The sequence below is a fragment of the Pan troglodytes genome, chromosome 13 (genome assembly GCF_028858775.2).
Source record: "Pan troglodytes isolate AG18354 chromosome 13, NHGRI_mPanTro3-v2.0_pri, whole genome shotgun sequence".
In the NCBI taxonomy this organism is placed as follows: domain Eukaryota; kingdom Metazoa; phylum Chordata; class Mammalia; order Primates; family Hominidae; genus Pan; species Pan troglodytes.
This window is the reverse complement of record NC_072411.2, coordinates 134,027,098-134,054,930: the sequence shown is the minus strand read 5'-3', so window position 1 is coordinate 134,054,930 and position 27,833 is coordinate 134,027,098. Positions and strand designations below refer to the sequence as shown.

The 27,833-nt window shown below is 44.8% G+C and overlaps 2 protein-coding genes across 12 annotated transcripts in view; one reads left to right on the top strand and one right to left on the bottom strand.

The window, feature by feature from the left end:
- COPS7B (COP9 signalosome subunit 7B) lies at positions 1-27,833 on the bottom strand. 10 transcript variants are annotated; one of them, XR_010150257.1, is made up of 9 exons: positions 27,258-27,833; positions 20,409-20,586; positions 17,642-17,717; positions 15,107-15,195; positions 12,406-12,608; positions 9,767-9,872; positions 7,703-7,821; positions 7,522-7,589; positions 1-1,238 (listed from the first exon to the last, which is right to left on the bottom strand). XR_010150257.1 is itself a non-coding variant. In XM_016950699.3 (8 exons), the coding sequence occupies exons 2-8, from the start codon at positions 20,568-20,570 to the stop codon at positions 1,106-1,108; spliced, it is 837 nt and encodes a 278-aa protein (XP_016806188.1). In that variant the 5' UTR covers positions 20,571-20,586; positions 27,258-27,833; the 3' UTR covers positions 1-1,105. The 10 variants fall into 10 exon arrangements, 6 of the variants coding, with proteins under 6 accessions (XP_016806188.1, XP_054535491.1, XP_009442822.1 ...); XR_010150258.1 differs by having other exon boundaries at positions 7,522-7,574; XR_010150255.1 differs by lacking the exon at positions 27,258-27,833 and adding an exon at positions 22,603-22,884.
- PDE6D (phosphodiesterase 6D) overlaps positions 22,854-27,833 on the top strand; it is a 53,872-nt gene continuing 48,892 nt past the window's right edge. Inside the window, exons 1-2 of one of the 2 annotated variants that reach the window (XM_054679518.2) lie at positions 22,854-23,150; positions 27,252-27,329. The gene's annotated coding sequence lies outside the window, so the exon portion shown is untranslated. The remainder of the gene's footprint in view (positions 23,151-27,251; positions 27,330-27,833) is intronic. The other variant, XM_063791782.1, reaches the window with a different exon arrangement.

Below are 27,833 nucleotides of genomic sequence, written 5' to 3'. Positions count from 1 at the left end.
GACAAAAGCATGTTGAAATGTATTAGAATCAGAACCTGTACAAAAAAAAAAAAATTAAAATATAACCTGAAACTGTTCAAGTTCAGAAGTCTAGTTAAGTCTTTTTCTCTTGCCAGGAGAATGCCATCATCAGAGGGCTCTGGGTCATCAGCCAAGGAGGGGTGAAAAGACAGAAGCAGCAACAGGTCCTTCAGCAGACAGAGGGGCATCGATGCCACCATCCCTACCCAGGTGCAGCCAGGAGGAGTTAAAGATCTTGGGAGAGCAAGCATTAGCCGGCAGTTCCAGTGGGCAGCTGGGGCCTACACACCGAAAACAAGGCTGAGTAGTCAGAGGCAGCAGGAAGAGTGGCCAGGAGAGAAAACGCCAAGCCGGAAGGAACCATTTCTGCCACCCAGCAGACCCACAGCACCCTCTGTCTGTGCTCAGATACCAGAGGTTAGTCAACCCAGCGCTCTCAACTAATTGGAGATCAGAGCTGGGCTTAAGAGGCTGAAAACCCGTGGGTTTAGTAAACACAGCCCAGCATCACGTCCCTCCACGGCCTGAACTGGAGCTGCCAACAAGGGATGAGGCAGGAGAGGGAAAGCAGCGCATCTTGACGCCTGGCTAGAAATCGCTGCACCATCTTGAGGACTGTGGTACCAGGGGCTGGAGAGGAGTGTCCCCTCCTCACAAGGGGAGGGGCCTCCTTCACAATCATCCCTGGGGGCTGGTTAAAGCTGCCTCCGGCTTATAACCAGCCTGACAAAATGACGTGGAGCAAAAGAAAAACTGGGAGGGAGACAAGCCCTTACACAGAGACAAGAACCTCCTGGAGGGAAGCTGGGCAGTGTCTGACCCTGTTTTGGGATGGCATTGGTGGAGCCCCTGAGTCTGAAGGGAACAACTGGGGAAGGAGGGAGTGGGTGAGGGGGAGTAACAGTTTTTCTGGAACAGTACCAACAGGGTGGGGAGGCGCTGGTGAGGGGACGGGCAGGTCTGGAACTCACTGCAGGTAGAGAGGGGAGGAAATGGGCCCTTGGTGTCCCCTCCCCACCTGACCCAGGCCTGGTGAGTGCCAGCTGCCCCAGCCGGCCCTAGTGGCGGCTGGAGACCAGACCTTTCACTTTGGACATCTTCTTGGTGGGCTGCCTCTGCTCAGCGTGAGGGGGACACTCCCGTTCAGCCAGCTGCTGCTCCATCTCCTGAGCCGAGGAGGATGCGGTGGCTTTGAGTGTCTTCTTGATGTTGGTAACCTGGTGGGGAGATATAGAATTGGAGTGCTCAGCCTGTATGTGCTCACCAAAACTTGCTCTCACTACGTCTTCACTTCAGACAGGAAGCTAAAATCCTCTGCAAGAAAACCTGAAATTCTCTTCAGAAATCCAGATGAGCAGAAACGAGCCTGGGCTACTCACAGCAGATTTGTGGAAATGAGTCAAGCAAAAATGTGGGACTAATGCTCTCCTGGCTGAAACAAATGGAAGAGGAACATTTGGCAAAGAGGCACACCACCAACAGTGAAATAAATCGTGATTAAAATGTCCTCAGAAAGAGGGACCCAAGAATTCTACACTCCGCTGTTATTCATTTATAAAACCACAAATATTTTCATAAAAACTTTGGGAATACAGCTCCATGAACCTTCTTGAATAAACCAGTAGAGGATGAACTTCAGCCAACTAAGTGAGAAATGAAGAAAATGTAATAGAAGTACTGGCAAAATGCTATGACACTACCGTGTGCAGTATACCTTTCTTTCACTTAACAAAGTACAGACTCGTAAATACTTAAGCAGCTCTTGAACATTTTACCACGTCAGAACAGATATCCTCTGTGACACTTCAACCCTATTCTATTAGGAAGGTTCTCCAGTTTTCCAGTTTTTTGAATTGGTTCCTAGTTTGGGTTTCAGTGCTACTCTGAACAGCCCTCTATGTTTACCTTTGCATACTTCTGTGAACATCTATGGAAGATACTCCTAGAAGTGAGCTTTCCAGATCAAAGTCGATTTACATTTTACATTTGAATCAGTACTGCTATATTGCCTGCTGAAAAGTGACTATTCCAAACCTTTGCTCCTCAGTTCGTTGAGAGGAAGAAACAGCAGGAAGAGGATGGTGGTGGTAGGGAAGAACAGTGCAGTCAAATAAGTAATAGCTTTTTTAGTCTTTTTTTTTTTTTTTTGGAGACAGAGTCTTACTCTGTTGTACAGGATGGAGTATAGTGGCACAATCACAGCTCACTGCAGCCTCAACTGCCCAGGCTTAAGTGATCCTCCCACCTCAGCCTCCTGAGCAGCTTGGACCACAGGCGCTTGCCACCATGCCTGGCTAATTTTTAAAAACTTATTTGTAGAGACAAGGTTTCACCACGTTGTCCAGGCTGTTTTCAAACTCCCAGGGTCAACCGACCCTCCTACCTTGGCCTCCCAAAGTGCTGGGATTACAGGCATGAGCCACCACACCCAGCCAGTTTTCTACATAGTGAAAAGGAGTTGTCAGGGTCAAAAGTTCTGAACAGTCAGAATATTATGAGCTTGAGAGTAAGAGACAGTCCAAATGCAAAGACAAAACAATGCTATGAGGGTGAGACAAAAATTGGGTTCCTGGAGGAGAGGCATCATCTGCAGAATCCACCTTAACTAGATCATAAATTGTTGTTCGTTGTCACTATTTTGAGACAGGGGGAAAAGCCATGCCCTAAACTTCTGTAACCTCAATCAACGCTGTAGCCTTTCTGAAGAGAGAGTGACAGAGGACTGTGGGCTGGAACAGTCATTACAGAGGGCAGGCTGGGCATGGTGGCTCACACCTATACTTCTAGCACTTTGGGAGGCTGAGCAAAGAGAATTGCTCAAGAGCAGGTGTTCAAGACCAGCCTGGGCAACATAGTGGGACCCTGTCTTTCTTAAAAAAAAAAAAAAAAAAATTTTAGCCAGGTATGGTGGCATGCACCTGTAGTCCCAGCTACTCAAGTGGCTGAGGCAGGAGGATCGCTTAAGCCCAAGAGGTAGAGGCTACAGTGAGCCATGTCTGCACCACTGCACTCCAGCCTAGATGACATTCAAGTAAGACCTTATCTCAACAAAAAGACATAAAAGAAAAAAACAATTAGCCTGGTGTGGTGGCACATGCCTATAGTCCTAGCTATTCAGGAGGCTGAGGCAGAAGGATCACTTAAGTCCAGGAGTTTAAGGCTGCAGTGAACTATGATTACACCACTGATTCTAGCCTGGGTGACACAGCAAGACCCAGTGCCTGGAAATATATAAATAAATAAATATATATATATATATATATATATATATATATATATATATATATAAAAAATAAACAGGGAGGGGAATTCAACTCTGGGTTTATCCAGTGTCCTGCCAGACAACAAAACACAATCTGGGAACCCAGAACCCTGAGGCATCTCGCCCTCCCAGCGGCTCACTGCCACTTTGGTGTACCTCATTCAGTGAGTCACCTGGCAAGGTGGTGAGTGAATGATCTGGAGCAAGCCAATGGCTTATCACTCTTTCTCTGATAAAAGAAATATTATTTGTTTTAAGACTTTTTTTAAAAAATAGAAATGGGATCTTGCTATGTTGCCCAGGCTGGTCTCAAACTTCTGGCATGAACCAATTTCCCTGCCTCAGCCTCCTAAGTAGCTGGGACTACAGACACATACTATCATGCCCAGCTAAGGCATATTTTGATGACATTGGAGGAAAAATTAAGAAATTTGACTTCTCAGGGAACACTGCTTTATAAAATAACATTCTAAGGCTTCTCCAATTTGATATATTTTCTAAATATCCAGAAGAAAATGAACTAAAATCATAATAAGAGGTAACGGCATGACTTTATTTATTTGCATGTCAGTTACCTCTAACTTCCAAAGAAGATCCTGCAATTTAACATTACCTGAGGGAATGTGTTTTAAAGTTTCCCCAAAAGCTGACAAAATTTTAATCAAGTAAGACATTAGAAAACAAACAAGTTTTTGTTTCAAGGACTGTATTTCCAAAATGGGGTATCTTTCCAAGCAAATAATTACCTTTCCCATTTGGCAAAATAGCTTTATTAAAAATTAAAAAAACAAAACCAAAAAAAATTTCTAATTTCATCTTGTCTGATAAGCACTATTTAGCCTTATTTCCTCAAGTTATTTGTGTAATAATTTTTACTAAACAATCAGCTTAGGCCAGGCACAGTGGCTCACGCCTGTAATCCCAGCACTTTGGGAGGCTGAGGCAGGCAGATCACGAGGTCAGGAGATCGAGACCATCCTGGCTAACGCGGTGAAACCCCGTCTCTACTAAAAATATAAAGAATTAGCCGGGTGACGTGGCGGGCACCTGTAGTCCCAGCTACTCGGGAGGCTGAGGCAGGAGAATGGCGTGAACCCGGGAGGCAGAGCTTGCAGTGAGCCAAGATCGCGCCACTGCACTCCTGCCTGGGCTACAGAGCCAGACTCTGTCTCAAAAAAAAAAAAAAAAAAAATCAGCTTATACTACAAATAGTTTTCTACATTATTTAACATGTCTTAGATTTACTGACAGTCTCATAACCCCTGCATGAGTAAGGAAAAGGCATTAATCAATCCCCAAATAATGGTTATATTTTCAATCCGCTTCACCTACGTTTTTGTAGCATAAAGTCATTATCAGCCTATCAGAAAGTGACAACCGGCATTTATTTCTCTCTTTAGAGTGGCCCAAGGTGATGTGGGCCGGCTTTGGACTCAGAGTATCTATGGCTGGGCTGAGTGATGAGTCCCTGACCTGCCAGCCAAGGAGCAAACTCTGCCTGTGGCACATCCACCAACGGCAACGCTCCGCTGCCAGCCTCTCAGCAACTGACCAGTTCAACTGACTCCCAAGGCTTTGCTGTTTTACTCTTTTTCTTTTCAAAGCTCAACACTTCCAATGCTTCTCCTTCACAAAGCCACAAACTCATGGTTCTCACTCTGGTCCTGAGGGAGCCCGCGCATCATCCTTCTGCAGTCACAGAAGGGCTGATCCTCTGCTTCATTTCTGTACTGCCACTCCCTACCATAACGCAGCCTCCCTCTCTCATGGTGACTCAATTCTATTTAAAAGCCTTTGAGATTCAAGATCCTGTCAAAAGCTCTTGAACAAATAAGTAGACAGAAGCATGGACACTTTCCCCTGTTATTCAGATGCCTATTTACTTCCTCAAGCCATTTTCTCCTGTAGAAACTGCTCTCGTTCAGCTTTTTTAGGGGCTCAGTAACCCTGACATGCAATAAAAAGAAATAAGACTTGGCCCAGGGAAAAACTTGGTTTTTTCTCTAGTTCTGAAATACCAAAATCAGGTACCTTCCTTCCCACTCCTCAACACATTCCCTGCACTCAAGCCATCTCAGCCACACTCGTCCCCGACACCACACTTGGAAGCAGTCATTCCCCCTATGCCCTTCTGTTGTTCATGCACCCCGGGGGTTACCGCTCCTCCCCAGGTTGCCCCTCTGATCCTGCCTGGAGAGTTGAGCACCTGGTCCATACAAACTGCCCTGACTGCTGCAGCCCACACTGATCTGCCACCCTTCAATCTGTACTTGCCTGGCAGTGCCTCTCCCTCCTCGATGGCCTCCCACACCACTGCATCTCCTTTGTGTTTCAGATGCACACACCTCACTCCTCCAATAAGACTGCTGACAAATCTAAGTCCTCTACAGTCGTTACCACTTTGAGGCAAAATGTAAACATCCTGCAGAGGAAAAGAGGGCTTCTTGGGCAAGTGTCTCTAAGCCTAGGAAATGAGCTTTTTACCCTCCACAAAGGCCCGGCCTGGGCTGGGGCAGGGCCATGGCCCTCACACTGGGATCCATTACAGAGACAATTTGCTCAAGTCAGCTTTACCACTGCATTTACAACACACAACTCACAAACAAGACTTCTGAAGCACTGACAGACTCTCCTAGTGGAAGGGGATCTTAAAATTCAACTAGCTTCTTCCAGTAGCTGGGCAGTTGTAACTGTAGACAGCTCCTTCTAGGACTCCAAATTGGCCACCCAGGTAGGTCAACCAATTAAACCCATTCTGGTCTCGTAGACTTTCTTAAGAATTCCAATTCCTCTTCCATAGAGCCACCCTTCAACTGACAACAAATATCATCACCACAGACTTGTCTTCTTTTACCTAAATTTGGTAGAGTTCCTTATGACTTTCTTCCTCCAGTGGCCTGGCTTACAGGCTCCTCAAAACATGAACCTTAGAAATTTTCAAGTAAGATTGCACTGCTAGCAAAAATGCAGCCTAGCTCCATCAGAGACCTTAAATATTTAGGCAAAAAGAGAAAGAGCTTTCTGGGGCAGGAAACCTTCCTTCAGTTGAGGGGCAAAGCAAAGGCAGACGAGAGGAAACGCAGTGCACAACTGGAAAAGTGCTACAAAGAAAAAGAGAACTGGGTGATGGAGAGTCCCTTTCCAAGAGGTACCAGGAAGCATACTTTTGGTGCATTGTATAAATCTCAAGATTGTCACTAACTCCTAGGAGATTTTCTACATAATGGAAAACAGAGCTTACTTTGTCCAGTTACACTTTACGACCTCCATGACTGGAACACAGCCTACTTTGTAAATGTAGCAATAGTTATAAATTAACATTCCACCTAACATCAGACATAGGCACATCCAAATATAAAGAAAAATGAGGCCGGGCGCGGTGGCTCAGGCCTGTAATCTCAGCACTTTGGGAGACCGAGGCAGGCGGATCACTTGAGGTCCGGAGGTGGAGAACAACCTGGCCAACATTGCGAAACCCCGTCTCTACTAAAAATACAAAAATTAGCTGGGCGTGGTGGCGGGCGCCTGTAATCCCAGCTACTCAGGAGGCTGAAGCATGAGAATTGCTTGAACCCAGGAGGCGGAGGTTGCAGTAGTGAGCCAAGATCATGCCACTGCACTCCAGCCTAGGCAACAGAGTGAATTTCCATCTCAAAAAAGAAAAAAAGAAAAGTGGGTTGGGCATGGTGGCTCACGCCTGTAATCCCAACAAAGAGGGAGCCAGAGGTGGGAGGATAGCTTGAGGTTAGGCGCTCAAGACCAGCCTGAATAATACAGCAAAACCCAGTTCTCCCTAAAAAAAAAAAAAAAAAAAAGAAAAGAAAAAAAATCAGCCAGGTGTGGTAGCATACACCTGTAGTCCTATAGTCCTAGCAACTTGGGAGGCCGAGGTGGAAAGACTGCTTGAGCCCAGGAGGTTGAGGGTGCAGCGAGCTGTGTTTGCACCACTGCACTCCATGCACTCCAGCCTGGGTGACAGAGACTCTGTCTCAAAAAGAAAATACTTTCCAAAATCAAATTTAAATGTGAAAGTGCTTTGTAATGCTCTAAGTATTACCTCCCCACCACAGTGCTTCCTCAGAAATAATGAAACAGCTCATAATGGTCCCCCAGGTATGCTGGAACTAGGAACTAATATGGGTTATTTCCACAAAAGCCTAAATGGAGAGAATATTCTTCGGCAGTCTGTGATAGGGCTGACTTCATTAAGAAGGAGGGCTCTTAAAGCTACAACTCACCAGAAGAAAGCTGTTGTTATAAGATTCAGGAGGGGGACATCACGTTTTTCCCTCTGAAAACAAGCAATCTAATTTAAGGACAAATAAAGAAAAGATCACCAATCAGTTGACAAAATTGGCTTTTAAAAGTTAGGCCAAGGGTAACAGAGGCATAAATACAAACAGAATACGACAGAATCACCCTGATTCTTTGTAGATTTCTTTTCCTTTCAAGTCAGTAGCTATTTGGTGAGTATCTTCTGTGTGCCTCAAGTAGGTGGCAAGCAGCCTTCAACACTTAGCAGCCAGATCATGCATTTGCTAAATGGAAAAAATGACAAGGTCCTAAGCTTTGGCCATGCTCAGGGAACAGACCATATTGGTCTGGTTCAGATTTTCTAAAAGATTATTACGTCAATGGACTGTTTTAATTGGTGGTGGAGGTGGCCTTGGCCTTTTCCTCAGATTTCTTTTTCTCAAACTTAAATCCTTACCGCCACCTGCTGGCAGCACCAGGCTCTGCTCGTGCACACACCCACCCTCTGTGTTTAAATAACCAAAATTTAAAGAGTCTACACTGTTGTGTAACTACACGGTGTGCCTCAAACTTTAGCCAAGTGTCTACAATAGCTCTGTGCACACCCGCCTTTCTTTTGTCTGATGCTATTTATAATGAAAATAAACTTGAATAGTTCAAAATTCTAAAACAAGTATCATTCATCTTTGTTAATGACCTTGATACCAAAGATTAGGTAGTGTGGTTAGCCTCCCAACCTCATTTTGTACAGAATTTGATTTATAGGGAAGAATAAACAGAAAGGAGAAAGCGGTTAGCCCTTCCTACTTTGTTCAGACCTCAATCCCAAGTCAGAGAAAAGGCCACCATCATCAAGAGGGTTGTTGCACAGCTTATTAGAAAAGCAGCAAGCTTATTTTCCTAATTGTCTTTGCTTTGGACTAATGTTAAATATAGTTCACACTTCCTTGCCCAGGCTGGTCTCGAACTCCTGGACTCAAGCAATACTTCCTCCTCGGTCTCTCAAAGTGTTGGGATTACAGGTGTGAACCACTGCACCCAGCCTCATACTTCCTTGGCTAGTAGGATTAAACATGGTCTATGAATTGAACATCCACAGAGTATATGTATATAGGGTGGTGTGTGTGTGTATTCAAAAAAATTAGCTCAAGTTCATGAAAAGCAGAGTTCGGCAGTCCACTGACACACTTTTATGGTGTGCCAGAAATATTCAGTTCAACATTTGAGTACCTACTATGGGTTAGGCATGAGACAAGACGCTCGTCTTACAAATAGGACACAGGTTTTATTTTCAAGGAGTGCATATAACAGTATAGAGAATCACTCCAAATTTCACAAATCCCCCTTTGAAAGGCACCATCTACTCATCTCTTATGCTTCTTAGCTGGAATTACAGGTCCCACTCTGCCACTCTCTTAGACACCTGATTTTCAAAATTCATTAAGCATCATTAATACTTCAAACTCCATTCACACTAGAAAAGAACTTCCAATGCTAAGGAAAATCAGTGCAGGGCTCCAAATAAATTGTGAAGTGAGGTCACTTCATGTGTCAGGTTACAGGTACACAAATGCCCATAACGCAAAGGCTGGGGCCTACATCTGTCCAAGAAGCTAAAAGTTTCCTCAACAACCAGGTGTCACTAAAACCACACTTACATCCTCTTAACTTCACTTGCAGCTCATCTGCCAAATTTTATCCCTTTCTTCTTTCCGTATGAAACATGTCATGCATTTTACACATTTATAATATATATGTACAGTTCACAGAGAAAGAATAAAATGAAACTATGTGCCCACCACGCAACTTAAGAAGCAGAACACTCCCAGGGCCTTGAAGCCCCACATGCCCCTGCCCAGCTGTACCCCTCCCTCCACTCCACCTGGTAACTTACCACCATCCTTCTATCCATTTTTAAGATCCATCCCCAAACTCATTTTCTTTTGCTCTACAGCTGCAAAGTACATGTGTACTGAAACTACAACATTCTCTGTTCTCCAAGCCTGATTGATCACCCTATGCTGACCAGGAATCAGAAAAAAGAGACAGAACACCAAGAGCAGGAGCCGTGTCACACTCATCCCTGTACCCCAGCACCTAGCCCAGGCCCACTTGTTGGTGACTGCTTGTTTCATCTACACCAAGATTCGCAAAACAAAAACATAAACACTGCAAACAAATAAACAGGTATGCCTGGAGAGAGAAACAAATGTTCCTTTCCTTCCTTACCTCTGCTTCTACCTGCTGCTGAGTTCGGTTGTGGTTCTCTTTGTACTGGTTGGCTCTCAGAACTTGCTGCTCAATGCCCAGTAGAACTGCTTCACAGCCATCACACCTACAATGGAGAAAACCAGCCCTGAGCTGCAGAATGGCCTGGGAAGTCTCTTCCAGGCTCAGAAATATTCTTCCCCAACAGCTCTCCCCAGTATCTTACAGGGACCTCCTTTAATACTCCCTCTGCCACATCTCTTGCCCGTTCACTCCTTCCCAAAGACAAGCACTTCTAAATACATAATGCAGGACATTAGGAGACAAATATGGTAGTCTGGGGCTAGTTTCTTAGAATACAGCTTTAATTTTCAACTTTGTATCTCATGGAAGATGGTTTTGTAGCACATACGATTAAAGAAGGTAGGACAGGCCGGGTGCAGTGGCTCCCACCTGTAATCCCAGCTCTTTGAGAGGCCGAGGTGGGTGGATCACCAGGTCAGGAGTTTGAGACCAGCCTGGCCAACACAGTGAAACCCCATCTCTACTAAAAATACAAAAATTAGCCAGGTGTGGTGGCGGGTGCCTGTAATCCCAGCTACTTGGGAGGCTGAGGCAGGAGAATCACTTGAACCCGGGAGGCGGAGGTTGCAGTGAGCTGAGACCATGCAATTGCACTCCAGCCTGGGTGACAGAGTGAAACTCTGCCGCAAAAAAAAAAGAAGGTAGAATAGATTTTATAGATGGCACTGAGTAATCCTTTTCTCAACAGAAAAAAAAGATGTTCTAGGCCAGGTGCGGTGGCTCATGCCTGTAATCCCAGCACCTTGGGAGGCCGAGGCAGGCGGATCACCTGAGGTCGGGAATTCGAGACCAGCCTGACCAACATGGAGAAACCCCGTCTCTACTAAAAATACAAAATTAGCCAGGCCTGGTGGCACACGCCTGTAATCCCAGCTACTAGGGAGGCTGAGGCAGGAGAATCACTTGAACCTGGGGGGCAGAGGTTGTGGTGAGCTGAGATCGCGCTATTGCACTCCAGCCTGGGCAACAAGAGCAAAACTGTCTCAAAAAACAAACAAACAAAAAAAGATTTCCTAAAAGCATCCTGTTTTGAAGATTCCGCCTTTTCTCAGAAGTTTAAGTTACTTCCTAATTGCCATACCCCTCCTCCTATTTTCCCCACTATTAATTTTTTTAAAAATGAAAAAGTTGAAAGACTACAATGAATATCCCATACCCCCCACTTAAGATCCAACAGTGTGAGCATTTTGCCATATATGTGGTAGCCCTCAGCCTATGAATTTTGTTTCAATCTACCTCCAGTGCCTAAACATGAGTTGTAAGAGTTTCTACTAGTAAACATCCCATGGTAACCAGTTAGTCTGGCACCTCTATGTCAAACATATTGGGGGCTTAAAAACAGGAAACCAGACCATGGACATAAAAAGCTGTGTCAGCCATCTCAAAAACAGAATAGGACAGCCAACTTTGGCAGGTTCAGAAACTAGATTTTGTGTGCCAGACCATTTTTGTGTTGGGGTATTTCTAAGTTTATTTCTTATTTATTCTAAGTTTTGTAAGCTATTGAAAACTTCCACTTGTGGCAGATGTTGTATAGAGAAGGTGTTTGGGGCTATATTTGGGACAGAACTTGGGGTGAGGGGTGAGCAACACATGTCCTGGGGTGTAAAAGTAGCTGAAGTGAGGGAAACTCAGGGGACATCAGGCCCCAAGGAGTCAAAGTGGCACTGCTCCTCTCTGGATATGCTTCTCTCGGGGATAAGCAGAGATTCTCTCTCCCTCCCGAACCTGTGTACAAAGCTCACCAGGTCTGCTTCATGGCTTCCAACATGCCACGTGCCTGCCTGGGAACACACTCTCCTCACCTCCAGGTATACTCTAACCCTGGCCTTCCTTCAAAACTGAGCTAAAACTTCTCCAATCAGTCCATCTGGCTTTATAAGCCCCAAATAATTTAAATCACTCCACAGTGAATCCTCGTAGAATGTGTGACAGCTCTTACAAATATCAAATTCCGTTAAAACAGAGAAAACACAAATGTCTCAATGCTTTTTATATACCAGAGTATAGTTATCAGATTATGAGTCTGTATTCCAAGTTAAAATGACCCACTCCTTGTCTTCCATGTCCCTCACGGTGTTTTACAAACATTAGCCCAATATGTTACTGATTTTGAACATAAGTTCTTTTATCCGAAGAATCTTATAAACATGTTAACTTCAACAGGGATAGAAAAAATAATAAAAACAAACAAAGAATCTTACAAACCACTAGCCTTCCTGAGTTTGGTCAAACTTTGAGCGTGAGTTTGGAAAGGGCAGGACTAGCCTCACACAGCTAGGACACATAGGCTCCACCTGCTAACCCTGGGCATTTTATAGCCCACTTTTAAATAGCTCCCAGTTGCATTTAAGGAAAGAACTATTTTACAACCAAGGCACCAGGAGGCCTGAAATGACTCCTGTTATCACACAGCTGTGATCACAAATGTAGCTCCACTCTCCGGCTCACTAAGCCCCAGCTCCCAGGTAGCTACAGGCCCACCCCAAACCCTCAGCTGACACCAGGGAATCACATTTTTGCAAGGAGAGGCACAAAAGACATGCTAGATATCCCCCTCCTCCTTTTAGCCTCACCATTCATGCAGGGTCTTGACAATATTATTGATATCCTTCTTTCGGATGTCACGGCCAATGCAGAAATCCACTTCCAGCAGCTGGTTTCGCTGGTCCAGCTTGCCCTGGATGATGTCAGTGTAGACAGCCTCAATGATAAGGTCTTCTAGTTCCCGGAGATTCCGCATCTCCAGGTCTTTCAGCAACACGGAGTAGGGGATACACTGTAGATAAGGCCATGTGATCATTATAAAAACCATCTGGCAAGCATTAGCGAAAATGCAGGTATTACTCCCATAGCCAACAGCTGCCTCTAGGCTCGGGAAACGCAGGCTAGTGGTAATTATTAATAGCTAGGGCAACAAGAGGTGGATAAATGAACCATGAGACCTAGAAGACCCAACATCTAAGAAAGCAACCTCCTGGTTCTCTGCCTCCTTGGCTTCACCCAGCCTTCAGATTTCACATGCTGCAGCATACTTGTAGAGATCCTAAAAACTTGTACCAGTGGAGAGAAAGGGAACTACTGAGTATATGCCACTCTGCCACCTTTTGGAAGCTTTCAGACTTTGCTAGATCACCATAAATCTCCAACAGATCCCAGTCACTGGAAAGAGCTGGCTACTTGCCCAGCAGAGTGCAAAAACAAACAAAAAAAACTTGCAGGCCAGCATATCTACCTATAGGTGGCCAATGGGTACTGCCAGCTCAGATGTCACCCTGAAGTTTGTATCTGTTTTCTCAGACACTTACAACCAATATGACTTCCCCAACAATAGTTCTTTATTGGGCTGTACCAACATTCTTTACTACACTTGAGAAGTCCACAATCAGGACAAAAAAAAAGGTCAGGTCCTCATTTCACAACAAAATAGGCCTCCCACCTGAAATGCTAGGCTGAGAATCAGAAATGTGCCATTAGATCAGATAAAATGATTTCAGCAACTGAAATTGCAATCCAAGAACAGAAAAACCAAGTGCAGTGGCTCACACCTGTAATCCCAACACTTTGGGAGGCTGAGATGGGAGGATCGCTTGAAGTCAGGGGGTTGAGACCAGCCTAGGCAACATGGTGAGACCCTTGTCTCAATTAAAAAATTTTTTTAAGTTAAAAAGGCCGGGCACGGTGGCTCATGCCTGTAATCCCAGCACTTTGGGAGGCCGAGGCAGGTGGATCACCTGAGGTCAGGAGTTTGAGACCAGCCTGGCCAATATGGCGAAACCCCATCTCTACTAAAAATACAAAATTAGCCGGGCATGGTGGCAGGCACCTCTAATTCCAGCTACTCAGGAGGCTGAGGCAGAAGAATTGCCTGAACCCAGGAGGTAGGGGTTGCAGTGAGCCAAGATCACACCACTGCACTCCAGCCTGGGCAATAAGAGCAAAAATCTGGAAGAAAGAAAAGAAAGAAAAGAAAAAGAAAAAGAAAAGAGAAAAGAAAAGAAGGAAGGAAGGAAGAAAGGAAGGAAGGGAAGAAAAAAAAGAAAAAGAAAGAAAGGAAGGAAGGAAGGAACGAAAGAAAGAAAAGTAATATTTTTCTCTGAAGCTCAATCATGGAGGGGAAATGCTAAAACCAAATTTTTTTAAAGGCATAGTCCCACAAAAACTTAGGCTGGGATTAGGCAGAGAGCCAAAACCAACCATAAATTAACTAAATCTGGACCTTCATTATTAATGGCTGTGAGCAGCTGCCTGCAAAGCTTCTTCTAAATCAACTGCGGGAGAGGACTTAGAGGTATAGTGGAGTGCTTGGTATCTTATACAAAGTTAGGGTCTAAAGTTAGCATATGAGGCAAAAATTCCAATTAGTGTAATAAACCTTGAAAATCCCAGAGAAAGACAGTATATTAAAAATCTAGGCTGGGCGCGGTGGCTCACACTTGTAATCCCAGCACTTTGAGAGGCTGAGGTAGGTGGATCACCTGAGGTCAGGAGTTCAAGACCAGCCTGGCCAACGTGGTGAAACCCTGACTGTACTAAAAAATATAAAAATTATGGGCATGGTGGCAGGTGCCTGTAATTCCAGCTACTCAGGAGGCTGGGGCAGGAGAATCACTTGAACCCAGGAGGTGGAGGTTGCAGTAAGCCCAGGTTGCGCTACTGCACTCCAGCGCAGGCAACAGAGCAACACTCTGTCTCAAAAAAAAAAAAAAAAATTAGCCGGGCGGGGTGGTCCACGCCTGTAATCCCAGCTACTCGGGGCTGAGTAGGGGAATCGCTCGAATCTGGGAGGCAGAGGTTGCAGTGAGCTGAGATCACGCCACTGCATTCCAGCCTGGGCGACAGAGTGAGACTCCGTCTCAACAACAACAACAAAAAATCTAGCAAGTCCGACATAGCAAGTTTTTCCTCCAGCATGGGCATAGTTCACTGTGTACTGAGCAACAGATGAAGCTGTTAACTTGCCTTGAGATGCCTTGCTATTTGAAAAATGTATATCTTTAACAGCAGTCTCCCCTTAATATGGCAAAATGATCATGCCACATGCGGCACCACAGCATGCCAGGACTAAGACCTGCTGAGTCAATCACTTCTGGGCATACTTTTCCTGTATGGAATGGGGAGTACTTTTCTACACCATTTTATCTTTTCCTCTGTCAAGCAAATTTTATGCATTTATGATGTGACTCTCCTATGTGCAGCTGGGACTTCCTTCATTGATGTCAATGAGACAGCTGACTTGGGGTAAGGAGGAAGACAAGAGAAGGCTCAGTACCGTACCTTCATTCTTGATGCCAAGCTCACGATGGTAAGATGCTTCAGCTTGTTCTGCTGAGCTGTGCTCAGTTCTGGCAGGCTCTCCTTGTTGGCTGCTCAGTCCCACCCACCACAAAAATCAAGACACAAAATAAAATTAGGATTTCTTCTATGGAATAAGCTCACCAACTCCCCAAACCAAATCTACTACTGAATCACTATCATGACTTTGCACTTATTCATTTGGCAAATATTCCTGTCTTCTTTGGAAGACTATGTACTTCCAAAGAAGAAAAGACTCAGTTTCTACAAACACAGAGTTTAGTCTCCTAAAAAGCAAACAAGCAAAATGATGTGGCAATTATCTTAATGGAGTACTATTTGTGCCCCTTGTGACATTCAATTAAATTAAACATATCTTCACCGAGCATCTGTTGTGTGCAATGCTCTGTACTGAGAAGAATCAAGGATGAACAAGATGGGCTTTGCCAGGGTTGCTGCATGGCACAACTCCAGGAACACCAACCACCTGGAGGTGTGCAACTTCATGGCCCTGGACTTGTCCTCGGTCTTACAATCAGATGTTTCAATAGCTAAAAATCCAAGGCAGAACTACCAGAAGAAAGGTACAAGCTACTAGAAGAGAGGAGGAGAGGGATGGGGAGGAGACAGGGGTAAGAGAAAGAGATGAAAGGGGAGGGGAGAGGGAAAGAGAACAGTATCATTTGGAAAGTACAGAATATAAAAAGAAATAATTCATGGAAGAGATGGAGTTTGAGTTGAGCCTTGAGAAAGAGGCAAAAATTTCAATAATAACCATAAATGATAATAACAGAAGGGCAGCAGCTGCAGCAGCTAACATAAATAGCAAGCTTTACATCTTGTGGATTGCATAGATCCACACGTACATACACACATCCAGTTCATCTTCACAACAACCCGCAAGATTCCAAGTGTCCTCAATTCCTTAACCATAATTCTGGATTCCAAAAAACTATATCCAAACTGATTTTTTCTTAAGCATGGTGCTGAAATTCACCTGGTGAGAATTTCTGACCTGTACGGAGACAGGCTTTTTATCCCACTTGTTTCCACATTCCTCTGGGAGTGTTACATTAAAAGGCATGCACATCATATTACCTTTTTAAAGTCCCAAAAATTCTAAATTCTGAAACATCTAACTTCGAGGAGTGTAGGTAAGGAATAATGGGCTTGTATTGTTACTCCCACTTTACAGACGAGGAAATTGAGCTGCATAAGGTTACTTCATTTGTCAACGAACACACAACTAGTAGAAGTGGAGCCAGACTGGCTACAGGCAGTCTGCTAACAGAGTCTGCGCAATGCTGCCTCTTTAGTAAGCAAGGACAGAAAAACAGAACACATTCCCTGGAACAAAGGGAAGGTCAGAAAAAAATGTGGTGTACCAGGAAGTGGCAAACTGTCCAGTCCGACAGCAGCACAAAGTAGAAGTGACCAGGGAGAAAGAAGAAGTCAGGGATATCGCAGAGAAGGCCCTGAGTATCAGGCTACAGTCACACCATTAGAAAAGGGTAGGAGAGCCAGAAAAAAATGCTTTGGGTAGAAGGTAAGTTAGTGTTTGGACATACAAATACCTCAACCTAATACTTCAGATTATAATTTAAAATGACCCAAATGCCCTGCAACAGAAAATTAGCTAAGTAGATTATGAAATATTAAAAATATTAAAAAGACTTAAAATATGGAAAAATGTTTGTAAGTGGGAAGAAGAAAGACATAAAACTGTATACATAGTTGTACCTATGTAATACAAAACACAAACATAAGGGGCACAAAAAAGTCCAGCATCCAAATGTCTGAGCAACATATGAGTGACATTTATTTATTTGTTTGTTTGACAGAGTCTCGCTCTGTTGCCCAGGCTGGAGTACAGCGGTGCAATCTCAGCTTACTACAGTCTCTATCTCCCAGGTTCAAGCAATTCTGCTGCCTCAGCCTCCGGAGTGGCTGGGATTACAGGCACCCACCACCACGCCCAGCTAATTTTTGTATTTTTAGTAGAGACAGGGTTTCACCATGTTGGCCAGGCTGGTGTAAAACTCCTCACCTCAAGTGATCTGCCTGCCTCGGCCTCCCAAAGTGCTGGGATTACAGGCATGAGCCACCGCGCCCAGCCTATGAGTGACTTTTAAAAAGTCTATTTTCCAAATTTTCTTCAATATGCTGGTATTATTTTGATAATATTTAAAATGTTGAAACATTCTACAGGTGGGTATTCTGCACTTCACAGCACTCCAAGAGCCCTACAAACACCAGTCCTCAAGAATCTCATCTGGAAAACAAACAAGGGCTACATTTGTGGATGAGCACACACAGGCCCCATTTGACCCACTAGAATATAAAAGGTGAGAAGGAACATTCCCTTTGTGAGGTCACCCACCGGGCACAGCAAAATGGGAGGCAGCCAGGTCAAGAAGTCTCCCCACTACCCCATGCTTTATATCTCAAACCTTGATGGTCTTCCAAACTGAGCAACATAATTAACACAAGTCTTTTGAAGGATCTTCACCAACTCACCTATGTAATCTGGGTATGTCCCATAGGCAAACAGGTTCAACAACTGCAAATAAGCAGCATTAGCTCCTTCCGCAAGCTGAAGAGGAAAAAAAAAGTTCACCACAGACCAAACTGTCTACCAATCACTGTAGTGTTCAAACAGAGGACGGGTGAGCATGTGTCAAAGATGCCATGGCTGTTTATTCTGTACTATTTGATTACTTGGCCCCTGGGGTCTCTACCAACTCTGGTTCTTTGGGAAAAAATAAACAAGATTATTAAAGCCCCAAATTTAATTTCTCTCTCTCAGGAATGTTTTACTTTCTATACAGCATGCCCAACAAACTGCTTTTCTCTCACACACACATACAAAGCATTAAGCATTGGAAGGAGTTCAAATCTTCTCAAGATTCTGTTTGCATTAAAACAAAGACTGGAGCAGCCCTATCTACATACCAGCTTGGTAGGTATGGCATGAGCCACCACCAACCCAAAGTGAACAAAGCTCAGGGTTGGTTCCAAGTTTCAGGACTACACGTGGACTATGAACCCTGGGAGAGACCAGCACATCATAAGGTATGACAGAAAGCCAGGCTGGGACAGAAAACCAGGGTATCAGTCTGCCCCAAATCAAAATGTTCATTAAAATTACTTACTCTTCACTGATGCTGATGGCAAAAAGCCATGTGTAGAAGAAAAACGAAAGAGCCACTGTTCTGCCTGGAACTTCTCTTCTGTCAATTACGTTAACTGGTTGTTGTTGTTGTTGTTGTCGTTTTTTAAATCACAAACGTGCTCCTGTTACCCTTCCAACTTACCAAGCCTAGTAAACTCTAAACAGGAATAGCAAGTGGTAGTCTACAGACAGCAATAGCGATACTACTCAATTTTAGCCATTAAAAAAAATAAAGCTTCCAAGAAATGCATCTATAATTTCAGATCACTGAAAGGCAACCAGCTTATTCTCAGCTCACATATGGAAAAACACAATGTATGGGGAGATAAAGTTGGTCTGCTAAGCACCCTATGGAGAACTCCAGCACCATAATACCTCAGGCTACTTTCTCAGGTTACCACAAACCTCCTGAAGTCCCTGAATCAGAAGGGGAAGAAACCTGGTAAAGACCATCCAATCTAGCCCCCCTTTTCAGAAACATAATTAACAAAACTAGCCGGAAAAGAGCATTTTCTCCAGAGCAGATACTCCAACACTTCTCCCACTGGCCTAAATCAATAAGGTCTTTCTGACTTTACTTTCCATCCATCTCCTCTTAGCCAATCTTCCACAGTTACAAAACAACTACTTGGCATATTCATGCAGGCTGTTCATGAACCTGAAGGAACATATTACCCCTTGGTCATCTCTTGTGTTGAAAAATGAACTCAGTTTTCTGAAATTTTCTTCATAAAACTCATTTTCCACTTCTGGTAAATTAAATTTTTATTGAAAGCCTACTGTGTGTCAGGCTACGTATTCAGCTCTAAAGAAACAATGGTGAGCACTACAGACCTCCTCACAGAGTTTATAGTTCAGCAAGCAAGGCTGACATTAAATAAAAATTTACAGTGAAAAAGTAAAAGTGGCTCTTCTCATCTCTGAACATCACAGGTAGAGGAGACATAATTGGGCACCTGAAATGGCTGGACTGTAGGGAACTGCTCCAGTTTCCCCATCAAGAGGAATAGGCAGACACACAGCACCGAATCCAATAAACTGAAGGCCGGCAACTCCTTTGGTTACAACTAACTGATTCACTGAAACTCCTGTTAAAATTGACTGTGGGTGTGGAGCCAACAGCAAAGGTGTTGTGGTGGTCATGAAGGTGATAAACTGCCCAACAAAAGCAAACCACCTCCTATATGCAAATCGCCACCACCAAGAACTCCGGGGCCACTCTCAACAGCATCCAGCACATGCTCCACAAGAAGTACCATCACCCAGATCTATGCATGGCAGCTTCCACAGAGCCAGCACCAGCCTGCACAGCCAGAAGCCTGTGAGGATGAAGAGGAAGGGGACCTGCCCCACCAATCCGCCAAAAGCTCCTGAGCACCACCTTCCACCCCACAAAACAATAAAGATGCTTACAGACTTTTCTCAATAAGTGAATAAATATAAATAAATAAAAATGTTCAAATTGGGAAGTAGAGGTTGAGAAGTATAGATTGCTTTACATCTCTTTGTTCCTTCTGTTCAATGGATCTTCTCATTTTTGAGGCACAATGACCAAAACTGGATATCCAAGGTTTTAATAACAAGCAAGCAAACAAGTAAAATGAACTATGTCCTAGCTTTTCATGTTGTATCTAACACATCTAACACATTTAGCACAACACTGCCCTTTTCCTCAAGAACAATACACTCCTATTCATGTCCATCTTATGTTCAATAGCAGTATGTTTCTGCTGTGTGTCCCTGACCAATCTTCCTTATCGATATTGCACTGGAGATTTCTGGTCCTTAAGAATGCATGAATCTACTCCTATTAAACATCAGCCCATGCTTACAGCACTACTTTTCTATTTTATCAGGATCAATTTGACTTTTTTACTATCTTTTAGATTATTGTTAGCAACAATCTAATTTTACCCAAGGTAAGATAAAAATACTGGATAAAAGGAGCCAAGGATATTCTCTCAATCTCTCCCTCTGCCCCACCAATTCCCATCTGTCTCACAATAGGGTACCTCACAGGTTCACAATACTTCAGCACTGAAATTCTTTGGAAACCTGGAGAATTACAGAGAGTCTTAGAATAAAGAGAAATTGTTTGCAAACCGTTCTTACCTCCTGCACATTGGCCAGCTCCAGAAGTTCTCCAAAGACATACACTCCAGGAGCCTCTAAGACCTGGCTTATGAGAGCAGTGAGGGCTGAGCCACTGGTACCTTTGGCTAGTAAAATAAACTGCTCCAGGAGATTACTTGAGGGTTTCTGTTCCCCTGCCATTCTCTGGCCTTGAAATCTGTGCAAAAGAAAATTGTGTCAGTCATTCTTCCTTCTCCTTTGCAAAGTCTGTGCCTATTCAGTGCTGAATCAAACACCAGAATACTTTAATTTTATAGTGTTGATAAAGAAAAAACAGGACAAGTGCAGTGGCTCATGCCTGTAATCCCAGCACTTTGGGAGGCTGAGGCGGGTGGATCACCTGAGGTGAGGAGTTCGAGACCAGTATGGGCAACATGGCAAAACCCCATCTCTACTAAAAATACAAAAATTAGCTAGGCTGGTGGCAGATACCTGTAGTCCCAGTTACTTGGGAGGCTGTGGCACAAGAATTGCTTGAATCCAGGAGGTGGAGGTTGCAGTGAGCCAAGATTGTGCCACTGCACTCCAGCCTGGGCAACAGAGCGAGACTGTCTCAAAAAAAAAACAACAACAACAGTTCCTGAGTCCAGATGCAATGACCACCTTATGAGATGGGTGGAGTTCAACCTGGAGTTAAAAGGATCTTGTCCTAAATTCTGGTGTTTGAAACACACTTTGTAAAAGTCATTTCACTTCCACCTGTCCCTCCTCCAGAGGCAACACCTTCTAAGTCCTTAAACCTGACCAGGACCTAAAGAAAAACACATGAGTTTCTCAGCAGCTGTTTTATATCCACCTCGTTTATACATTCTGGTTAAGAAATGGAGGATACTGCCTATACACAGAGGCACCAGATGTAAGCAAAAGCAATCAGTTACAGCTCCCACTGTGTCATCAGAATCCAATCTACAGCCAGACAGATAAGGAAAACAAAAAACCAGACAAGAAAGATGTCTCATTTAATCAAGTCAGGTAAGCACAGGTAAAGGGAGACATCATTTTGAAAGAAAAGCAGCGATATATTCAAACTAAGAACATGCATGCTGTGTAAGACCATGGGGAAAAATCCCTGTATTCGGCCTCCTCCTGATACGACATTTTAACCAAACGTGACTTCAGAATGTGTAAAAAAAAAAAAACCTCAAGAAAACGATAAAAAGATTTGGGAAAACAGTGAAAATATTGTATCAGCGCTCCGAAGACATTAAGTACAGGAGGGTCCCTCAATTGTGTAATCTAATTACACGCTGAGTGTACAGGAGTTCCAGGTAAGATTTCTCCTCCAAGAATGATACATATTAGAGCAGCGTGACAAAATGAACGAAAGACGGTATAGTAGAGTGCAGCAAAGAACAATTTGAAGAATAGTTTGGTGCAAGAGGAACTAAGTTTTGTGTTGGCAGGCACACAGATTAGTTGCCCTTTCACAGTATTAGAGAAACAAGTATGTCGCCTCACTTAGGATTACCTAAGAAGGTCCGGCCAGACACAGAAAAAACAATGAAGTGCTGGGGAACAACGAGTTTGAGGACGGAAGGGAAAGGGAAAAGAGAAGGGGAGAGGATACGAGGAAGAAGGAAAGGAGTAGGGAAGAAAGGAGGGTCGGTGACGGTAAAGAGGGAAGGAGCGAAAAGGCCCTTCCAAGAGGACCCGTGTGAAGAGACAGATGGGGATCTCTGCAAAGAGTCCGAATGTTAGGAGGTGGGGGTGGAGAGGGGGGTAGGGAAATGGAGAGAAACTTCTGTCCCTTCAAAAAATCTCGGCTTAAGGAGCAAAGCCTGTGGGCGCAGAGAATGTAAAGAGACGGAGACAGTCGCTTTCTTCTGGAGTGGGAGGGCCAGAGGCTAGGCACAGAGCGGAGATAAATTCCCGTCAGGGGAGGGCGCTATTTGGATGGACTGGAGAGGGGCAAACGAGCAGCCTTTGGGGATGGGAGAGCGAAAGCAGCCACGGCACTGAAGCTGAGGGTCGCAAGCTGCAGCAGACCTCACGGAGGGCGGTATGCTCCAAGCAGGGCCGCAGGCGTGGAGTGAGGAGCCGCGGGACGCGCTCCCCAAGGCGGGGGCGGGGCGGGCACGGCCGCGGGCTTCCTTGGCGGCGGGCTCTAAGCCGGATCGTCTGGCCGAGCCTGGAGCGCCGGCCCCGCTCGGCCCACCCTCTCGCTAGCTCCTACCTGTCCACGCCACCTCTCGGTCCTCTTAGTCGCTGGCTCGGCCTCCCGGCGCCTGCCCGCAGGTTGTCAAGCGTCCATGATCACCCCGGCGTCCGGCGCTTTTCTGTCTCCGCCGACCCGTCGCCCGTGCAGCTCCCCCGGAAGCCTCCCACCGCTGCACTCGCGTTCCGCCCACACAAGGTTCCACCCGCCGCGTTTACAGCCTTCGACCTCCGGTGGGGAAGTGGGGGCGAGGGGGCGGGGAAGAGTCTGCAGCCCGGGAACCAGGCGGGGAGGGGGTGGCTAGGGGCCCAAGGAGAGGAATGCGGCCTAGACGGTACTGCAGCCCAACCGTCGCCATCGCCATCCCGGGCCCCAAATCCTCCCCTTAGGCTGTGCTTTCTCTCTCAGGAGCTCCCCATGGCTACTGCGCTACCCCTGGGCACCGAGATACATTAAGCCTACTAACTACCACTTATTGAGCGTTTTACCATGTGCCAGGTGCTGTACATGCATTATCTCGTTGAATTCTCATAACTGTGGCTTGTATTATTGTTCCCATTTTTCAGGTGAGTTAACTAAGTCCAAAAGTCAGAAAGTGACAAAGCTTGCTATCTTTGTCAAACCCAGGCTATCTGAGGCCGAAGACGATGTTCTTGACCTCTATTCAGAAAATGTTTTAAAATAAGCAAGAGATGGGTTAAGCCAACAATGGTTCTATGACCAAAATGTCATTGATAGAGTTGCATCTGGTGCTTACCAACTCCCCTGGGAAGATGGCTAAGAAATGCCACATAATTGAACACTTAAACTGATTCCTGTATACACCACAGTCTTTCAGGTCTTGAAAATGAGAGAGAAAAACAGCCCTATTTGCCTATCGTGCGTTAGAATGCAGAAATGAGACAGGACAAATGCAAAGGAGCCTAGCATCAACCAACTCATTCATTTATTCAAAAACATTTCTTTAGCACCTATTATGTCCTGAAAAGTTATATGAAGATAAAACAAAGCTCTTACCCTCAAAAGCTCCAATGTGTTAAATGCTATGGGAAAGATATGACAACACTTTGGAAGCACAGAAGAGGTTGGGGAAGAAAAAAACAGACAAAAAGGGGAAAAAAGGGGGGTAGTGCCCATTGTCACAGAGGCTCGCACTGTGCAGCATATACTGATGTCAAAAAGAAACCCAGAGTGGTTTGACCCCAGGGTTTTCAAGAGTGAGAAATGAGGGGTACAGAGCTGGAGTCAGGTCATCAAAGGTCTTGGAATCCACATGCCAGGTACTGGGGAATTACTTAGGCTTTTTAAGCTAAGGAGAGGTATGAATAATTGCCTTGTTAGAGTGATCATGCTAGGTGCTATAGGAGTGGATTGGATGTGGAGAGAATTGGAGGCAGGGAAAACCTCCAGTGAGGTGACCGATTTATTCTAGATAAGAGATTGTGTTGCCGGGCGCGGTGGCTCACGCCTGTAATCCCAGCACTTTGGGAGGCCAAGGTGGGCAGATCACCTGAGGTCAGGAGTTCGAGACCGGCCTGGGCCACACGGCAAAACTCCGTCTCTACTAAAAATACAAAAATTAGCTGGGCATGGTGATGCACTACTAATCTCAGCTACTCTGGAGGCTGAGGCATGAGAATCGCTTGAACCCAGGAGGTGGAGGTTGCAGTGAGCCGAAATTGCGCCACTGCATTCCAGCCTGGGCAACAGACTGAGACTGCATCTCAAAAATACAAACAAAAACAAAGGTAGTGGCAATTGGGGATGAAAAAGAAGGGACACTGTTGGAGACATTTAGACTATAGAATCTATAAGACTTGGTGACCAGTTGAATATAAGGAGAGGGAGGGAGCATAACACCCAGGATTCTGCGCTGGGAGGCCAGAGCTGTCTGGAGCTAGTGTTAAGTGAACAGGGCTATGGAAGAGGAGGGACAAATATGAGAGTGAGAGGAAGACAAGTGAGTTTAGTGTGACTTCATAGAAATTCCAGCAATGCCTCTACTTCCTCTAGAACAATGTCCAGACTCCATGGCTGCAATTTGGACTTAGTATTTTGGTTTTTTTTTCCCTTAAGAGACAGAGTCTTACTCTGTCACCGTGGCTGGAGTGCAGTGGCACTATCATAGCTCACCTCAGCCTTGAACTTCTGGGCTCAAGGGATCCTACCACCTCCACCTCCCAAGTAGCTAGGACTACAGGTGCGTGCCACCACACCCAGCAAATTTATTCCTTTTTTTTTTTTTTTAAAGATGGGGTCTCACTATGTTGCTCAAGCTGGTCTTCCCTGATCTCAAGTGATCCTCCCACCTTGGCTCCCAGAGTGCTGAGATTACAGGCGTGAGCCACCACGCCCAGGCAGTGGCTGCACTGAAAGCCCTTCAAAGTGTGCCTCCCTCCTAACTCCAGCTTTGTCGCACCCCACCCCCTCCCCCTTCTCAGTCCAAACTCCCATGCCCGGCACAACTTATACCCTCCCTCTCAGACACCACACCTATGCTCAAGCTTGCTCTTTTTTGGAATGCTCTTCTATCAGCCTGTAAAAAACCTGCCAACTCTAAAAGCAAAGATTTCTGAAATCCAATGCAAAAAACACTAACCATAATAAAAAACACAGAACTATTGCACTGTGTTAAAATTAAGAATTTCTGCTTGTCAGATGCAGTGGAGTACACCTATAGTCTTACTATAGCTACTTGCGAGGCGGAGGCAGGAGGATCACTTGATCCCAGGAGTTCGAGGTTGCAGTGGGCAATGCTGGTGCCTGTGAATAGCCACTGCATTCCAGCCTGGGCAACACAGCAGAGACCCCATCCCTCAAAAATATAATTTGTTTCAAAAGACACCAGTAAGAGAGTGAAAAGACAAGCCATGCCTTGGAAAAGATATCTGCAAAGCATATATCAAAGAACTCCATATCCAGACTGTAAAGAACTACAAATCAATAAGAAGACAGCCCAATTTTTAAAAGTTGGGAAAAGAACAGGCACTTCACGAAAGAGGACGTTCAACTAGCCAACAAGCACATTGAAAGGTGCTCAACATCAGGAAAAATGCAAATAAATACCTTAATGAGATACCACATTCAGCCAGAATGGCTACAATTAAGAAGACGGACAACAAAACTCCTGTGTTGACAAGGATAAGAGGCACCTAGAACTCTCTCATATTGCTGACAAAGGCGTAAATTGGTACAATCATTTTGAAAAACTGGCAATGTCTACTATCACTGATCATGTGCATACCCTCCCTACACACTAGCAATTCCTCTCCTAGAAATGTGTGCAAGTGTCTACAAAAAGAAACATGTAAGAATGCTCACTATGGCTTTGCTAATAATAGTCCAAAAAATAACAACCCAAATGCCCGCCAACAGTGGAAAAGATAAATTGTATATACATACAACAGAATACTATTCAGCAATTAAAAGGCTACACACGACATGGATGAATTTCACAAAAATACTGATAAAGTAAAAAAGCCAGACACATACTGTACATACTGTATTATTACATTTAACTGGAATTCAAGAACAGAGAAAACTGATCTATGGTGATACAGTCAGAAGAGTGATTATCTCAATATGTAAGGATGTAATACTGATTGGGAGGGAGCACTAGGTGTGCTAGAAATGTTCTATATCTTGATTTGGGTAGTGGCGACAGGGGTGTATACCTATGTGAAAATTGTTCCCATACTGTATGTTACACCTCATTAACAAAAAAAAAAAACTTTTTTAACATGGAAAAAAAATTCAAGTTCAAATGCCACCTTCTCCATTAAAGTTTTGCCAGCTGCAATGAACCTTTTCATCAGGGCTACTTAGCATTCTGATGTCATTTCTTTATGCCATTTTATCACACTCCATCTTGAATCTCAGTGCAGTCTCCTTATTTCCCTAAATATATGTTCATCTTCCTGGTGGCAGTGACCATGTCCTTCACCTTTTACCCACTCAGTGCCTGACAAATAACAGGCTGAAAAGATATTTGTTGAATTACATGGAAGAAAAAATTGGGTGAGTTCCCAGATGGGTGAAAGTGGGGACAGGCAGAGGAAGGAAGGCCAAGAGAAGGACAGAGGAAGTTTCCAAGGAAACCGTGGCTCACACTGTAATTTTACCTACTTCCTGAAATCACATTAAATGTCACCTTGAGTGGCAAAAAACAAAACACCAAATCCTACCTAGGCTGAAAATAAATAAATATCACACTCCCTCACTCGCAAGAAATCCACCAAATAAATGCTACCTAATTCTGGGTGTTTCAACAGTGGATAGGAAAACTGTTCAAGGAGAATAATTCACATTGCCATGCTGCTAAAAATATCACCTCCTTAGTGTGGTGCAAAGAGTCCAGACTGCAAGTCAGCCGACTTAGGGCTGAATTCTAACTCTGCCCGAACTTGCTGTGATCTGTGGCCAATCCCTTCGCCTCTCTGGGCCTCAATTTCCTCATACGTAACAACAGGGGATAGATTAGCAAAGTCCCTTTATGTTTTGATATTCTGAGTATACAATCCATAGCTCTCCCGGTGCAAACCAGGAATACAGCAAAAAACCCTGAAATACATGTAAAAGGCGCCTCAGACCAACAAACAAGCACGATTTGAAGAAGTCATTTTGTTCTCTTTCACGGTTTAATCAGTGTTTTTGTTTGTTGTTTGCAGCCTTACCATGATTTGCAGATGTCTGAGTTCCATGTAAACAGAAGTTAACTGTCTGCGGGCTGTCATCTTCTTTTGAGGGTGAGAAGGGTCTTCCCGTTGGGTTTCAAGTCTCGGGATTCCGAAACGACCAACTCAGCGGGCGGGTTTGTGAATTTGCGCACACTGCGCGGCACACTGGAGTCTAAGTTACAGAGGAACCGAGTGCAGGGGATGCTGGGATTTGTAGTCCCCGGGCCTCTTTGTGGTGCGCTGGGATCTGTGGTCCCCCGAGTGCGCCGCTGGAATGCTGGGAAATGTAGTCTCTGTCGCGTCGCACAGCGCAACTCAGCTGCCGTCTCAGACGGCTAGTGTGCTCAGTGGCTGGAGCAGGTCCCTAAAGCCTCTGCAGATCCGAAGCCAACCCTCCGCTGGGACAAACTCTAGGCAACAACACCAGATGAATATTGTGTCCTATGGGACTTCCCGGGGAGGGCCCTTCCCATTGACGTTAACAGTCCCCCTGCGAAGCCGCTGCGCGCTCCTACTGGCTGGTTGAGATGCCAATCGCCAAGGCTGGCTTTCCATTGGTTCCAGGAGGGCACT